General features: G+C 38.5%; 1 protein-coding gene across 1 annotated transcript; it reads right to left on the reverse strand.

Moving 5' to 3' along the window:
* Positions 1-7,723: 7,723 nt before the first annotated feature.
* Positions 7,724-17,369, reverse strand: LOC104069915 (epidermal retinol dehydrogenase 2-like). The gene is made up of 6 exons (XM_009577027.1): positions 17,040-17,369; positions 12,848-12,979; positions 11,265-11,364; positions 9,442-9,586; positions 8,338-8,460; positions 7,724-7,832 (listed from the first exon to the last, which is right to left on the reverse strand). The coding sequence occupies exons 1-6, from the start codon at positions 17,367-17,369 to the stop codon at positions 7,724-7,726; spliced, it is 939 nt and encodes a 312-aa protein (XP_009575322.1).
* Between the last annotated feature and the right edge of the window lie 665 nt (positions 17,370-18,034).

The raw sequence follows: 18,034 nt of genomic DNA on the forward strand, positions 1-18,034 counted from the left end.
GGGCCCACAGTGTGGGTGCTCACCTCCTGCGTTCGAAGGCATGGTTAGAATCATGGCTCTTCTCTTAATTGACAGATAATTTATGTGGGGAGTCTCAGATTTACCAGTTTAGCAGTTAAGGTGCTGCTATTCCTTCAACTTGCAGGGAAGAGTAAGCTACAGATAACGAAGGACTTTAGATAACAAAGTAGACATCAGGTCTAGCCTGATTTCCTACTTTAAGTTTATTTGCTGTCAGACTCTAAGTAGCTTTCAAAGACCTTTTCAGGACTATCACACTCTCTGGCTTCTTTCAAACTCTTTTCCTGTTCTGGAGGAGTATCTATCTTATTCCTTATTTCGTTACCTCCTAGCATATCGTCCCGGGCAGACAGGCAACACTGCTGGCTCTTGAGACAGCTCCACTTAGCCCACTCTATTGCAGAAAAGAAAGTATCTTTATGTGTGTAAATGTAAAAGAAGAATATATATGCTTGCATCGGCATGAAATTTGTATTTCTTTTAACTATGGGAAACAAAAAAAAGTGAGAAAAGAAGCATTAACTAATGTTTTGAAGAAGATGATTTTAGCTCAGAGAAATTTCAAGAAATTTAAACCTTTTGGGGAAACTACTTTCTGATACACATAAGCTAGCAGCTACAACCATACCATTCATATTTATCCCCCCTTTCATATTTATGTATTTTGCTTTAATTATGTATGTGCTCTCCTGCAACACTAGACTAAAATCGCTTGCATCATTCTTTATAGGACAGTTGAATCTTGTGTACATTCTGTAATGTCAAGAAGCACATTAAAACATGATAGAGCTGAAAATTACATTAGGTCTTTCCTGCTAAAATCAAAACCAAAGGGTTTTAGAACCAAATTTATGACATCTATTTTGGATATACTCTTCTGGTGATGAATTGCCCTGAAAGCTTAGCCTTAGCAAGGCACATTGATGCAACTTGGCTAACTATACGGTCAAAAGGAAGCGTAAAATAAATAAAAATATTTGCAATAGAGGGAGATGCCTAGAACTAACCCATGGGCAACACTGCCAGCATGTGAAGAGCTACAGAGCTCTTACTGTCTTAGAACATGGAAGTATTTCACAAAACTTGTGTAGTTCTTAATTACCAGGTAAGATGGTAATAATATGATATTGATAATGATTAATGATAATGGAAGATAGTTGAATTTTGTTCCTGGATGCTTTGTCTGTTTGTGTGTCAACATCTCTGTTGTTTGTACTGGGCTCATCATTGCTGCTACTTTACAAATGCTTTTTGTTGAAGGAGCTGAGTTTGGTAAAAAGTAAATTATTTAACTCTTTAAGATATTTATTGAGTAATTTCTTCGTATGGAACTGATGATTTGCCTGTACTTCAAAAAATTTATTCGTAAGGCCATAAATATATAATTAAAAATGCTAATAATTTTAAAATGCTAACAGTGAAAAGATAATTTGCAATAATGACTTTTTAAGATTTGTGGGTCTTTTGACTAAGCAATTGAGAAATGGAGGAATAAAGCAACGGTTTCTATCCTTACATGATCTTTTTGTCTCTCAAAAGTGAAAAATAGGAACAGTACATTTACATATATATGTCACTTATACTGTTTTTTTCTGCTTCCCAGATTGCAAATGTGGATATCAGAACAGCAAACGTGTTTTCCCTGCATGTCTGAACTACTAGCTGTATAGGACAATTTTATGAAGAAGTACCTTTAATCAGCAGCCTGTGGCTTGGTGGGATGAAAAGCAATGCTTCAAGTGAAGAACTACCGCAACAGTGTAGTGAAAAAAAAATACCATTTGAGATTTCTGAATCTTCCCTCCATTAGATGGGAGGGCTGCCCTGCTATCTGGGGAATTCAGTTGACCCAAAGTAGACATCTACATTGTACACACCTGTACCTAGACTCCCTTTAATGACAATGCAACAAAGAAGGCAAAAAACCAGACGGCAATAAGAATCAGGTGAATGGTGATTTAAATGGCACCCAAAATGCATATTGAAATATTAGTGTGTTCATTTGTTAACCACATTTCTGAGAAAGAAGCAATGGAGTAGGCGACAGAGCAACCACTAGAATACCACTTCCACCGACACAATACATTTGATCAATAAACACCTGGGAAGCATGGAGTTTATGAAAGCATTGAGCAATGCCTTGTGACTATTTAAATCACTGCTACCTCAGGCAGTGCTGCCAGCTGAGATTAGTTAATGAAATGGATGGCCATCTGATCATTTTTTTGGCTTCAGCAACAGTTCTGTGCACTGGTAAATGGCAATTAGATCTGTATTCATTATTTTTTAAATTAATACACTCATTCTTTATTAGCAGTCTGTGGCATCCTGAAGTATCTGCAGTATTAAATAGAGGCACTGTATTGACAGAAGAAAGAAACTAGAAAAATCCTTAATAGTAATCAAGGTAGAATTTTGATCTGTTAATAGCTGAGCTCTTTGGATTGATTTAGGCCTTTCTACCTCATGAAATTATATTAAGTATTGAAAATCGTAAGATAATATAGAAAGTAATAATGTTTTTCTAGGTATAAAAGTAAAGAGATGAAGATTCTATTTTTTATTAGCCTAAAAAATTGTATGAGCATGAAGCCTCCTTGTCCACAACTTGTAACAGTGAAAAATAGGGACAGTACATTTATACATACTTTACGCCACTTTCACTATTTTTTGTATTTCCCAGGGTACAAATGAGGATATCGGAACAGCAGGATTAAACCTTTTGGTCAAAGACAAAGGTAGTCAAAGACAGAGGAACAGGGAATTTCCTGACTTCCAGCTCCAAGTCTATTCCTCCACAATTGTCCCATTGCTTGTGCGAACTGTGAACTAAACATCGTTCCACGCGGAGGCTAAGAAGAAGATACAAGCTACACATGAATAAGACTTACTTCAAATATTGCAGAATTTAAAAATACACTTTTCCCTATAATTTAGTACATACGACTAGCCTCAAATTGGCTTTGAGTATCTTCATGTGTCTTTTTATAAAAGCTGTCCTACTAAAATAATTTTCTTTCTCCCACTCTAACCTGTCTTGCAATAGATTCCCCAATTTCAGAATTACTACTTGATAAAGCAGGAGAATAAGGTGACACCGGGAACTCCTCGTATCTAGTAAGCAACCTGCCCGTAGCACGTGTTTCAACACTACGTGCAATTAATGGGAATCTTCCCCACAGTGAATCACATATTCAGATACTTACTTATGGGTGCTGCTCTGTGGTCTGTGTGCAAATGCATCTGTAGCCTTTGTGCAGGCTGGGAGCCTCTGATGGAAACGAGTTGTCCGTATCTGGTATCCCAAGACCTTCGGCTGCGTTTCCTGCAAGCACCGGTATCTCGATGGTGTTCAAGGCAAACCTTGCACACAAAGGTCTTCAGACTGGCCCCTGGGCTATGCTGTCTTTTCCCATCTGTTTCCTTTGGTCTTCTCTTTGACTGTACTATTCATTTACTTTTTCAGATTCGTTTCACTCTTCAAAACTGGGTTCCAAACAAACTCATTAGATAACTTAAAATAATGAGCGTTCCAGGCTGACTTTTATGAAGGGTGATTGGGCCTTTGGAAAGCCTGAGGTTGTTCTGGGAATGTTTTGTAATTTAATGGGATAATGCCAATTCAGGTGATTAAACAAACCAAGCTGTCAGACTTTCTGGGGAAGTCCAGTTGTTTCTATGATGTGCTGCAAATTACACCTTGGCATCTCTTAAGATGTTAAATGCTTAAGTATACAAATGAAGAATTTGAGCAAATATGAGGTACTGCAATGACAATTTATAGGGAATATAAAATGAATTTGATTGAGTGGAAATGTTTCTCTCCCATGTAAAAGATGAACTAAAAAAATCGAGGAGAAAGTATGTAATATATCTCCATTTCCATGCAATGGCTGTCTTCACTAGAGCTGTGTATTTCAGATGGTTGTTCTGATTAGGCTATGACAGCGCATTATATACCCAGAAGGAACTGCAGACATTTTGGGTCTGAGCCTAGAAGGCTACTGCGTAATGATGTCTTTGGTACGGTGTATCACACATTTGTATCATATATAGTACAATATTCTCTGCTTTCTGCAGATGCTTTAAAAACACTTTTCCTCCAGAAGGAGCTTTGATGTGGGACAGGAACTAAGCTGTACTGAGCGATCCAGCCTGTGGACTTAATGGGACAAGGTGCTCTCTTCTTCATGGTCTGGGAGTTAAGGAGTCACAGGGTGCTGTGTACCACCAAAACCACCTGAGCCCTTGCGTAGGTGCTCAGGGAGTGTCACAGAGCGGCACTGAAATACCCAAGAGGTTACAGAATCATTCAAATGTTTCTTTCCTCAAGATGCTTATAGTTTGAGTATGATTAATGATCTTTATAAGATACTTGATTCTACAACTTCCTCTGTGAGCAAAATACGCTCTGAAAAGGTACGTTGTACTAATGGGTATAAAAAAAGAGCAAGACCTATTTTGTCTGACACCACAGATTATCCCTCTATTGATGCAGCAACACAGGTAGATTCAGCCCGTGTTGAATCCTGCTAATCCGCTTGTCTCTTCTTCATCAGTTTTACAGAGAACCAGGATTGTTCCCAAAGGAGAAAAAATGAAGATAAACTGCCTTCCGGTCCCATTTGCAGCTTCGGAAATAACAGAATTTCCCCTGCAACGTTGTTTTTGTGTGGGGGAATTACGAATAAGATGAAAGCCTCAAAGAAGGAAAGCACACATTTCTCAGGAGTTGCCCGTAACTCTGAGATACTTCTTAAGTGGCACACTATGCTTCAAAGCACAAAAGATAATTTTATATTAAAAGACAGGAACAGCATCCAATAGCTTCTTCTGAACTTAAATAGGAAGGTCTTGGCTTACAGTTTTAGAATTGTGTTACAGGATCCATCGCACTTCTTTTTTGTAAAAATAAAAAATGAAATATTTTCCTGGTATTTTCATAGAAAAGAATGTGTTCCTGATTTCTAGGGCTGATAAGAAGATCTAACAGATCACTGTGACACTTAGAAAGCATAAGCTGTACAAATTCCTTCTTGAGACAAGCAGATTAGCCAGAAGAAATGGAGCCAAAGAGTGCCCTTGGCTGAGACTGCAGCAATACAGAATAAGGCTCTGCAGGATGGCTATGCAGAATAGGTGAAATGTGGCTTAGAAAATAAAGCATTGTTCCCTTTATATTATTCTTAATCTTCTCATGTCCTGTGTATATAGATGGTAAACTTACAATTGCAAATGTTGGCGGTAAGGTTGGCAGATTTTAGTTAAAGAAATGAAAAAAAAAAGTCGTGAAAGGAGAGCCCTCATAGTATGCTCTTTGACTGCAAATATTTCATCCTGACATACCAGATTTTTAATGATGGCTAGTCCACCAAATCTTAATGTCACTAACAGGTAACTACTTCAAATGGGAGCCTCATTTTACAAAGCATTTAAAAATGTATGCCTTTTGCCTCGTGAGCCCTGTTCATAAGCTCTACAGCACATGCAATGAAATTATGTTTTAAGCACATTCAGGCCCACAATACATTCACAAATATATTGTCATGCCAATTTGTTTAGTCTCCTGTAACCATACTTAAAAGCAATCATAGATCTAGAGCCAAATTGCAACATTCCTGCAGAATAAGGGAATCCCAATATTCAACATATTTGTTTCCAGTTGAAAAGGAAAGCATCGTTATTTCCCGGGAGCAATTTAGACTTTGTTCCTGGCTCATTAGTAGGAAGAAAAGCATATTTCAATTACTGATCACTTGGAAAGTTTTTCAAAATATAAATCAATAAACCTTGCTTTCCAAAGAGCCAAACTTCAGATAGCTTTCTCCTTCTCTCAGCTAAATTTTTCCCAATAATATCTACAAGGTACATTAAAGAATTTACTGAATGTATGTGTACTTTGAAAACACTGGCATTTAAAAAAAATAGTTTTTTAATTGGAGTGTGCACTCTTATAGGCATTTGTAGCTGGAAGGGAGCTTGTAAGTATGGGGTTAGTTAAGTACAATAGAAATATGGTGACAAATGTGGGCAACAGATGACCATTCAAGGTTCTCTTTAATTCCTTACAGTGGAGTTTTATAAACTATGCTTTGTAGATTTCCTATTCTGGTCTGCAATTTATTTATTTTTAAATTAAGCAAATTATGAATGGTTTATGTTAGCATTTTCTGAAAATTTGTGTGAGGATTGATTTTTATCAATTAAGTACCAGCACATACTTTTGCATCACTCATCTTTGAACTTCTGCTATTGGGGAGTTTTTTCCTTTAGGACCTTTAGGTTGTAATTTCATTTAGAGACAGTTGAAGGAGACGGATGTGACTTCTCTCCAAATATAAGAAATTTTGCCCGAGAGCCATCCCATAATTGTCCAAGAATACATGAGGTATTCCTCATGTCTGTATTTCTTTTCCCATGATTTACAACAAAGTTACGTTTCACACTAACAAGCAGGCTACCTCATTGAAAAGTCAGTCTCTGAAAGCAATACAGTCCACAGAAAGTTGTTTCTTGGTCATTTAACATAATACCTATGTAATTTTAAATTTTAATGATTTTTCAAAAATTACTCAGAAAACTGCCAAACAAAGAATTCTTGCTCCGACTCCTCACAATACTCTTAAGTCAACAATTTTCTAAGTAATTTTACTAAGGTCAATGAAACTAAAGAAAACTGTGTGGACCAGTTTGCAGGTGCAGATTCAGCTGACTTCAGGGACCTAACCTGGGACACAACACCTTAACCCAATTATCTAGCCTCAGCAGGGTGCTTCAAAGGCACATAGGTGCCTATAGGGTCAGAGAAGGGAGTCAGATGCCTATGGACTTCACGAGTGTTCCATGCAGCTGCCTACAGCAGATGCTGACCACAGAGCCCGTGTCTATAAACTCTGACTCTTCTGTTGTAGGAACATTTTACAAAATTTATAGAGGCAATTAATTACCATATAAGTAATTTCTATAAAGGATTTTTTCCCGTCTGCTCCATCTGGTTGTGGGGCTTCATCATCCTTCCTTTCTGAGCAGGCACATGATTTTTTTGCTGCCACTAGAGTTTTGTAAGTGCTCTTTCTAAGTCACAGCCTTTGAAAAATGATCCGATATTAGCCTCTAGCCATGGCTTAAAACCGAGGCACACACTTCCCGTGGAACTGTGCTTAGAAAAGTGTGCTGTGGCTAACAAGGAGCACAGCACTGCACACACTTTATCAGTGCTCATTGCAGTTCACTCTTCTTCAGGACACAGCTCCCCACGCAGCTCGGCAGCCAGAGCATATCATCCCACAGCGCCCTTCTTCACGTCGGCTTTGTGTGAACTGCAGTGCTATTTTGGCCCTGAAAGGGAAATACATTAAGTGCTTTGTGTTTTTTTCTTCTTTCTGCATGAACAGTAGTGCGTTTTTCTCATGCTTTGAGATTTTGCTCAGAAATTGAGAATTCAGAGTATGAAATGAAGTCAAACATCCCTGCCTGGTGTTACTGACTTTTATTGAGAGCTCAGATAAAAGCAGCATGCCGTCATGAAATGAGAGAGAGGGCTGTGGCTAAAAATCAGTGATTAAAAGACAGTTATGAAGAATTAAATTGCATGCTGACCAATGTCAAATATCATACAAGAAGCAAATTTTCTGTCAAAGGATAAACATGATTCAAAATTAATTTTTACTGAAAATTTTCAATTAGATGGCACTCGAGGTCTTCAGAATATTTTGGTTTCAATCTTTTTCTTCCGACCAAAGGCTTTATCGAAGCTGTTGGTGATATTAAGGCAAGATTCGAAGAATAGTACCATTTTTCTAGGAATGAGACTGATGAGACAAACACCGAGTTAGCCTTATGTTTTTTTAGAAAAATGTACTCTATAAATAAAGAAATGATAAATTCTTTATATGTGCTCAATACTTCTAACATCTGGCAACAACACATTTGGCTCTCCCATGTTATAAATGGGGGAAATGAATGACAGACCAAGCCATTCTGTGAAAGCCCGGCCGGCGGTGGAGGCAGTTACTGGAAGCGGACAGTTCTAGTCCAGGCATTACTCCCAGTGTACCATCCCAGGAAAATTTTTGAAATTTCTATACCCAACTGTAGCTTAAGACGTGTATTAGAGACAGAAGTGGCCAGAGGACTGCTATTCACCTGGATTATTAAAAATTAAAACCACTGTTTCTTCATAATCGGGTACATATAACCGGATTGACTGCAGGAATACTAACTAAAGGACTGTTTTTACTAAACTTTCAAAAAAAGATTTTGCAGGCATATGGCAAAGGAAAGAAGGAAATGCTAGAAGACGAGTCACATTCTTACGTTTTGAAAGCAAGAAAGCGTAAAGTCAGAGGCATGATTAGATAAAACTTTTCCTTTTGAATTGCATCCATAATCTTGCTGGCTACGTACTCAGCATCATAAACAGGAAGAAAAAGGCGGTTTCTGGTGAAACAAGAAACAAAGCATTACAAAATTATAAAACTTAACTTTTGAGAGGTATTCTAACACAGAAATTAATTAATCAATTAATTTAAGAATTTTTCCCCTTCCCCTCAAGTAGTCTTGAAAAGGAGCCTCCAATCCTCTTTGCTCCTGCTATCATCAAAATAAATTGAAAACACTTTGGTGATGTGAATTTTAATGACTTTTGTGCAAGCCCTGCTCTGACCCTAATGAAGTCAATGCCCACAGTGATTGTGGCATTGAAAACTTCCGAGCTAAGCCATACTATATGCTGTTCTATGCACAATAGTTCTGCCCTCTGCACACCTCCTCCCTTTCTACTGTAGATTTTGAGGTGACGGCTAAATAGACCAGGACCAGTCCTGTTTCCAGCCAGGAGAAAGGCTGTGCTCTGCATAATATATGCTACTACAGGATGATGAATGGTGGAAGCAGGAACAGAGCACTGAAAAACCAAACCACTGATATTGCACTACTGCAATGGCTAATTTGGTGCCTGCAGCCTCTACCATCACTACAATACAGCAACCCAGCAGATACTACCATCACAGCTATTCTCACTCAGATAAGTATAGGACCCGCTAATACAGTTAATAACGATAGGTCACGGGCATCCTGACAGCCATAACTGTAATCACTGTGCCAAAAGCACTTGGAGCAGAGAACCTCAACAGTGCCCATTCTACTGGCAAATAAAGTTGCCTTAAATATTGCTGTGCAGCCCTAACTGTTCCTTGACTCCGAGATTATTATGCAGTCCCTGTTGCATGTCAGTTGTTAATTGTATGCAAAGCTTGGATTTCTTATGTCAAGAGGCATAGTTGTCTGTACCAATAGGGCAAAAATACTGAATTGAAAAGCAAATCAACCTTATAATAGCTAGAGACTGAATATGGCCTATCTAGTGAGTAGTGATTATTTTTTACATATGAAATAATACATGATCTAAGTTTTACTTACTGGGTTTGAAAACCTTTAGCTAATTCAGTATTAATAAAATAAGGGCAAATGATTGTTATTTTAATGCCTTGTTTTCCTGCATGATACAGTTCCGAATCTAAGGCTTCCATCATTCCAATAATTGCATACTTACTTCCAGTATAATCTGAAAAGTAAAGAAAGAAGAAACATCCAAAATACGTCAAAAGCACTACAGTAAGTGTTACATACAGAATTTAATGTTTTGTAATACTATTTAAGCCCTGATATTACTTAGTTATGTAATTAGCAGTCTTGTAATTAGTATTTTAAGGATGCTGTGCACATTGGTGATGCTAACTCTGAGGCTTAATGGCTCTTCCCATGTAAGATGCAGTTGTCTAAGGTCCTCCTTTCCAGAGGACTTTTTTTCAGTGCACTACAGAGAGATAAAAGAAGATGAGCTTATTCAACATTTTATGTACATTTCCAGATACTCTCACACAAGCCAGGCATTCTTTCAGTTCCGAATGTCTTCACCCTTCCATATCACAGCTTACATTTCAGTAAGAACTATTTCTAGTGGTAAAATCTAAATATCCTACTCATAAATGCTGCTTCAACCTATTATTTCTTCTGATTTACCCTGCAACTGCAATACCATTTTGTTTGCCTGGGAAGACTGAATCTTGTCTGATTTTTATTGTTTGATGAACGTGTGGAACTCCATCCTTGGAGATAATAAAAACTTGCCCTCACAAGGCCCTGTGCAACCTGATCTAAGTTGGGCTTGCTTTTATTTGGGGATATGGACCAAATGATCTCCAGAGATTCCTTCCAACCTGAATTATTCTACAATTCCGCAACTGTAAGAACCTTATTTTAATATAGGAATTTACATGTGGTTTCCTAAGGCTTTTTCAAATGTGTGTGAAAATAGTTGTTAGATACAACAAAATCTAATTTTGCTAAAAGACTGATTTCAAAAACTGGCATCAGAGACAGTTTGTTATTCTTCACAGATTCACCCATAGTGGGTGATGGAACCATACAACCTGAAAATGCATAGCTAAGGTGTAAAAAGTTATAATGCATGGATGGGCAGGTCCACTTTCATAAGCCTTACAGTTAAATGATGAAAGCTGGATGTGACCTATTATCAATGCTGCATCTGACCCAATGATAACAGGTGGCAAATAAACACTACAGTAACACCATCAATCAGCAGAAGAAACAAGAAGTACTTCTTACACTGAACTTCACATTCTCATAGGGTGACCTAAGAGATATGATCAGGATGTCAGAGAGGCTTGAGCAGAGACTGGGCAGCAGACCCAGGCTGATGAAATAGTCAGGACTGTAGCAGACAGCTCTCCTGAGGGAAACAGCTGAGAATATGGAGCTGTTAAATAGCTTAAAACACAGCTCATTCAAATTAATTTTAATAAAAATTCTGCCAAAATGCCTTCTGGATCTGAAAACCATTTTCCAACTAAATGTATAGTTCAGGTATAACCCACGTATGTCTCAGGACTCTGAACATTCATCTGCAGAAAACCTGGCACGAGAAAGTGTTAGACAACCTGTGTGCAACCTCCCACCACACACGTACGAGCTGATTTGTTCTTATGTGGAGATCAGACGAACTGCAGTCAGAGAGTAAAATCTGCAATGAGCTCCCTGTGCCACTCAGGCAACATGCCACCATCATCCTCTTCAATACACCCTCACCTTTTGTATCTGCAGGCTCTTCCTGAGTGTTCAGTATGTCAGTAGAAACTGCTTAAGCCAAGCATTTATGAGATCTCCAAGAAAAGTTATTAGCATGTAGATCTAATTTTTTAATGGCACTTGACGATACTAACCTGACATTCTGTAGACTCCCAGCAATCCTGCTGCACTGGCTGTGCTAACCAGGTGTCCACGGTTACAGGTCATCATGGCTGGAAGAAAGGTCTTGCAAGTCTAAGAGACATATAAAAAAAACCCCTTTATAACTAGACATGCCAAAAATGTTGCATTCCAAATTAGGCTTTACAACCCGATTTGCTTTCTGGGGCTTCAACATACAAGAAGCCCAACTGAACTTCTATCTCTGTAAGAATTAGTAAATGAGAGACAGCACCTCCTTGAATGACCGCCCTCTCTCTGAAGATCTGTCAGCATTAAAACCGTGTTATTAAAAGCAGCAAAGTCTGTATTTTCTCTGCCTCCTGATTCCTCACGGTTTGAGTCCTCTGACTATTACCAAAGATTTGGTACACAAGAGGGAGCTAGAAGTCAAGACATCAAGGGGAGCTCAGCTGTCTATGGGCCCCATTTGTTACAAACCGAACTGCCTGACAACTCCGGCACCCCAGACCGCCACTGTGGGTGATACTAACTATATAAGGAGGACGCTAGTGTTTTATGAGGGGGGAGATAAGAAAAAAGACAAGAGCAGTAACAAATTTTTTTTCAATAGCTGAGATGTGTTACGACGTCTATTCGACTCCGTATGTGTGTGCCTAGTACACGTTTTTTTGGTTGAGGGCCCACGGTCACTGTCCTCCTGCCCCATGTCTCTTCAGACCTGTCAGGAGGAGCATCTCTCCCAGACCCTTTGCCTCAAGTATTTGGAAGAATGATGCACTGTGGGCAGGGAAATGATTAGAGGACTTCTATCTGCAACGATTTTCTGTTGAGAAATGCCATTTAGCGAGGGATTTGCAATGCTACATTTTTCCCTGATGCAGGCTGCTCACTCAGGCACATAAACAACAAATGCAAGAGGGGGCAAGAGTAGCACTCCATCACAACAAAACCTAAAGGTTAACTGAGGCCCCAAATAACAGCAAATTCCTTCAGAGGTATGAAAACAAAGCAAAGATAATACATGCTATCAGTTTTCTATCTACATTAAGCCCATGGTGACTAGGAATGAAAGCACAACCTGAAGACTGACACAAATACATGCAGCATAGAATCATAGAATCATTTGGGTTGGAAAAGACCTTTAAGATCATCGAGTTCACCAGTAAACCTAACACTGCCAAGTCCACCACTAAACCATGGTTGTGCCTCCCAGAATGCTACAAGTCTGTTAGACAAATCCTTCTGATGCCAGCAAACCTCAGAGGTAGGAAAGCCACATGCCATCATGTCAGCACTAACTTCAGCCACAGCTGTTACAGATAGAGCATGTTTCACGATATGGTTGCACAAACTTCTGATTCACCAGAGTGCCCAGGCAGGTTTGTGTTAACATTACTGAGACATAGTGGGGAGACTGTCAATTTGGCGTGTCTCCAATTATAGGATGATTAAAAAAATGTACCTTACCCCATTCAAGGCCCTTCCCATCCCTATTCCAAATTGGGTTCCCCAGGTAGGTGCCACTGTGATGATTCTCACACTAGAATACTTGCCTGTTCCTTTCGGTCACCCAGAAGAGAAAAAAATACGTTACCCAGACTTGAGAGAGGAAGTTGACTCTTAAGGTCTTTTCAAAATCTGCATCTGAAATGTCACAAAACTTTTTCCCAAGCAGTATGCCAGCATTATTGATTAGAATAGTAACATCCCCAACTTCTTTTATAACCTGAATAAAAAAAGGATAAACAGAAAGCTTTAGAACATATCCTTGCCTCCTGTACTTCATTTATGAAAATGGTTAGTGATATTTGCAATTATTTATATCTCTACTGGAAATGTAAGTACGTAAGAACTGTTGTACTGCACCAGATCAAAGGTCCATTTAGCCCCATAGCCTTTGTCTCATGGTGGAAAGCAGTAAAAAAAGGACCAGGACTCTAAGGTGTCCTCCAGTGTACTCTTCAACTTTTCACACTCTGCAGCTTAGGATCTTCCTGAGACAGATAAGGTATCTATATCTTTGTATTTAATATATCCTGATGATTTTTTTTCCCCAAGAATTTGTCTAATTGCTTCTGAACTCCAGAATACCACAGGAACCTAAGGTAATCAGTTACAAAGCTTTAGTGTGCACTGTGAGCATGCTTTAATTGCAACCTGAACATTTCTTGTCCCCTATTGCTGGTATTGTGAGAATCTGTATTCCTCAGGCAAGCCTGTTGAACCCCTTTTCCAGATCATTTCTGCTGAACAGGAAAGAATTCAGTGCAGATCCTTGGGGATAGCAATCCTCTGAGTACAGAAGCATGTACCATGAAATAGATAGATAACATCACTTGGAGAGAAGGCCAAAATCACCGTTAACTCCATTTGGGTTTGTTATAAAAATATTTTATTCCATGATTTGGATTTATATCAAAGAAGATGGCCAAGATTTACTTACAGTGTTAAGAATCAGGCTCATTGCAGAGATTTCTGTGCTAGAGGCAAACGTTACTTGGTGTCTCAAAAATTACAGAACGACTACAAAACCATAAAAATCCCAGATATGCTGCTGTCTGGCAATTTGGAAATAGGTGCCACAACATTTGACCTTGCTTTAGCTCTTTCATGGAACCTTAGTGTTCAGTGAAGACTTGTTTGATACTCCTCCAGCTGTGTCAGGCTTTCTCCTTGTCATAGACAAGCAGGGCTCAGATACTAGCACCTGTCCCTCTGCACAAATGAATGCAAATCTAGACACTGCCGAGTATGGCAGGATTACCCAACAATTCCTTTGTGGGATATGTCTGTACTTTCTCCCCACTCATACCTTTTAGCTACTGTGTTAGTCCATACGACGATCGCCTTTTTCTTCACATGGCAACAGAGCTTCCCCAATGGTAGCATTTTATTTAATCCAGCTTCATTTGACCTGCTCAATCACTACCCCAAAAAATGTGGGAAGCCTGACAAAAAGTCAAGCTGATTATTCTTCATTATGTGTTTCTTTAGGTGTCTATTAATTCTTCTCTTTATTATCGTTTCTACTAAATTTCTGTAAGATAGGTTTGTAGTTTCTTTGTGTCCTCTCAAGTGCTCTTTAAAACTGGCATATTTGCTACTCTTTGTTCCTTGGACATTTGTTATAGCAAAACACACACACCCACCCCCACCCCCACCCCATTTCTAGCTCATCAGATCTATATCTGATTTCCTTCAGAATTCCCAGGTGGACACTGCCTGATCAGTGTCACTTCACCAGTTTATTCTAAAACCCCTTCTTCATGGACTTCAATGATCTGATTTGCTTCCTAGAAAGCAAGCTTCCACTGGGGGAAAATACCTAGGTCTTTCTGCAGTGAATATCCCAAATCAGAGCAATTAATTTAAGTTTTCTGCTATTCCTTTATCTTCTGTGTCCAAGCTCAAGACTTTTCATATTACCAATCAAAAAATTGCAGGTATTTCCAAGAGTAGAGGAGGCCCCTGGCTGAAAAACTCTTGCTCTAAAAAAATTTCGGGCTCCTACATGACTGTTCAATTCATGCAAATACCTACAAAGTTGTTGGTAGAGTTAAGAATCATTTAACACCAATTCTTGAATCTGAAACAGCTCTTTGAGTTTCTGCTTGTAGGTCAGTCTGTGCACTTCAGAATACTCTTTGCTGATACGGGCACAGCAAATTCGGCAGGCTGGAGCCCTGTGGCTGATTTGGTTGATGTGTTTGGAGATTGAGAATTACTTGAGTGCACAAAACAAACAGTTTGGGACTCTGCTAAACTAAGAACAAACAAATAATTTCAAAACATTCAGCATCAACAGGAAAGTCTAACAGAGGAATTACTTACAAAAGCTTAAACTAATCATTTCGGTGCATATCTTTGCAAGAAGCAGATAGCATTTATGGGAATAGGGATTTAATGCCAATTTAAAAGGTTATTTTTTAAAGACATTTGAACTTGGTAAACTCCAAAGTGAGTTTTTTTCTTGCACAAAGAGGACTCTAGAAGAATTACCGTTTGATTTATAGTATCATTGCAAACAAAGATCAAGTGTTATATTTGAACTACTGACCACAAGTTGCTCAGAATGGTTTTTCATCTTGCTGGGAAGTGATGACACATATTAAGATTGCTGAAATTACTGGGATTCTTACTCCAAAATTGCAAGAGTCATAATCAATGTCTTACACAGTGAGGATCACATCATCTGTACTGCACAAGTAATTGGCTAAGATCGTCCTCCTTGAACATTTTGTATTGCATCAGTACAGAATACTCAATAATTTGCTCATCTCTGCAGACATACTATTATAATACGATATATCCTTGCCTGCACTGTCCAAGCAATGCTGTGATGCAACCTAACATCTACAACCAGTGGCCCCAAATGGAATTTTTTTCTGTGCACTGTTAGTTGGCTGTGCCCCAAACGCTGCTAGCAAGTACGGGTAAAATAATACCTTGTTGACTGCAAGCATGACAATTGCAGTTCCAGATACTTACAGATACTAAATCCAACTCACCCTTTAGAAGTACTTTTCATTGGGAACATTTCTTGAGGAAAAATACTTATTTCAAACTTTCATAGCCGTGTTCATAAAGAATTAACCTGTTTTGGTTAAAATTAAAAGCAACAACCACAAAACAAAGAGCCCCCCTGACAGCTCGCAGAAAATTAACGTTGCATTTCAAGGCTATTCCAAAACAATCTATCAGCATTACATGAAATATGTTAGCTAAGTTCTCTGATGTATGCCTTCAGACACAGAAAGTCAAAGATGTGACTTGAGAGTCATGTATATAAGTACATATACTGAGAATTTAACAAAAGAAGAATCTATCCTTGGATGAAACAGCAGAGTGGATAACTGGATTATAAGTGAGGTCATACTGGGAAATATTTTCAGGCAGTATATAGTTAAAGGACAAGTAAAAATTAATAAATCTGATGTATGCCTTCAGACACAGAAAGTCAAAGATGTGACTTGAGAGTCATGTATATAAGTACATATACTGAGAATTTAACAAAAGAAGAATCTATCCTTGGATGAAACAGCAGAGTGGATAACTGGATTATAAGTGAGGTCATACTGGGAAATATTTTCAGGCAGTATATAGTTAAAGGACAAGTAAAAATTAATAAAGTTAATTTAATGTCCAATTTCTGGACTGAGATAATAATAATAAAAAATAGTTTACAAAGCGTAGGTCAGCACAGCAGAAGAGTCTCATTTAAAATGGAGTCCTTCTCTTCCTTACTTTCCAGCTGGATTGACCAAAAAATAAACTGAAGCTGAATCATCAATTTGACTGGAGACCAGCTATGTCCTGATGATATTTCTGAAACCATTACACCCCACATCACCCTTACAGAACTACAGTTTTCTAAACAAATGGACAAAGAAAAGGACCCCCCCCCCTTACAATTTCCACTGGTTTTAATTTTTTTGTTTGTTTGTTTCTTGATATCTTACAGAAATTTTAAAGCCTAAACAAACTAATTCATGGAGTTAACCTCTGCTGTATGTTTTACCACACTCTTCATCTAAAAGAAGTTACCATCTCACAACGAAGACTGGAAATGGATAAATCTTGCCAGGACGGATTAAACCTAGTTACTTTATTGCGAACATAGTTTAAGTTCCACCTAGAAGAGAAAGTCATTGCCCTACATGATTACTTCCCTTTAGTGAATAGTACAGTTTCTAAAAAAAAAAAAAAATTCAATAGCATATACTATTAAAAAGAAACAAAAAATCAGAAGCAAGAAGCCAAATCAGAAGCAAGAAGCTGTCTCTTACCTTGTCTGCCTGCTCGTAGACCTCCTCCCTATTGCTGCAGTCACAGTGGTAGGCAAACACTCGTTTAGCTCCATTTTTTTGGGCTAATCTGCTTGTTTCTTTGTTGCCTTCATCATCAATGTCCCAAAGAACCAAGGTTGCGCCCAAAGGAGCAAAATTTAAGGCGATCTGCCTTCCAATCCCATTTGCAGAGCCAGTAATAAGCACTATTTCCCCAGCAAAAGTTTTTTTGCATGGAGGAAATATGAATAAGATGAAATTCTCAAAAAATAAAAAAATCAATAATTTCAGGAACTGTAGTATCTTCAGGATGCTTCTGAAGTTGAACATGGTTTTTCAGGCACAAACACCGCTCTTCTGTTATACAAACCCAGAAATACAATATGTTACTGGCCCTTCAAAACACTGAGATCTTGACTAAAAAAAGAGATTGACTTTCAAGCAGCTATTTCTTTCACATTGTTCTTTTGTGCAGGTAAAAAATACATTACTAAAGATTTGTTTTGTGAAAGCTGCCGGCTTCTTACTGGTAGGATTAAAGCAGGTATCTTCTGCTAGATCCTACACACCTGCTGTTTTGTTCCAGAGTTCTCAGCTTCCATCTAGGTTTTTAAAAATGTTTAGTAACGTACATTTTATAAATGTATGTTGTGGCAATGGCCTTAGAGTACTTTGTTTTCCTAGCAAGGTGATATTAATTGAACAAAAAGGTTCTGAAAACACTGGCATGATATCAACCTTAGAAAGGAAGGTGTCCTCCTTAGCAGAAAATACGATCTGCTGTTTCAGAAAGCTGGCAATGTGTACATTTTCCAATGCCGTGGGGCCGAAATCACAGAGCGTGTTTTTGTTTGTGAGCAAATTACCAACCACGCGGAGAAGCGTGGCCCTGTGAGTTACGGTCCTTGGCTTTTATCCTGCATTTAGACCACACCATTTCCTTTACACTATTTTGGACAGGAACGGGAAGGCTCGGGAGAAGCAGCCCCCACCGC

The sequence above is a fragment of the Fulmarus glacialis genome, unplaced genomic scaffold (genome assembly GCF_000690835.1).
Source record: "Fulmarus glacialis isolate BGI_N327 unplaced genomic scaffold, ASM69083v1 scaffold13354, whole genome shotgun sequence".
Lineage (NCBI taxonomy): Eukaryota > Metazoa > Chordata > Aves > Procellariiformes > Procellariidae > Fulmarus > Fulmarus glacialis.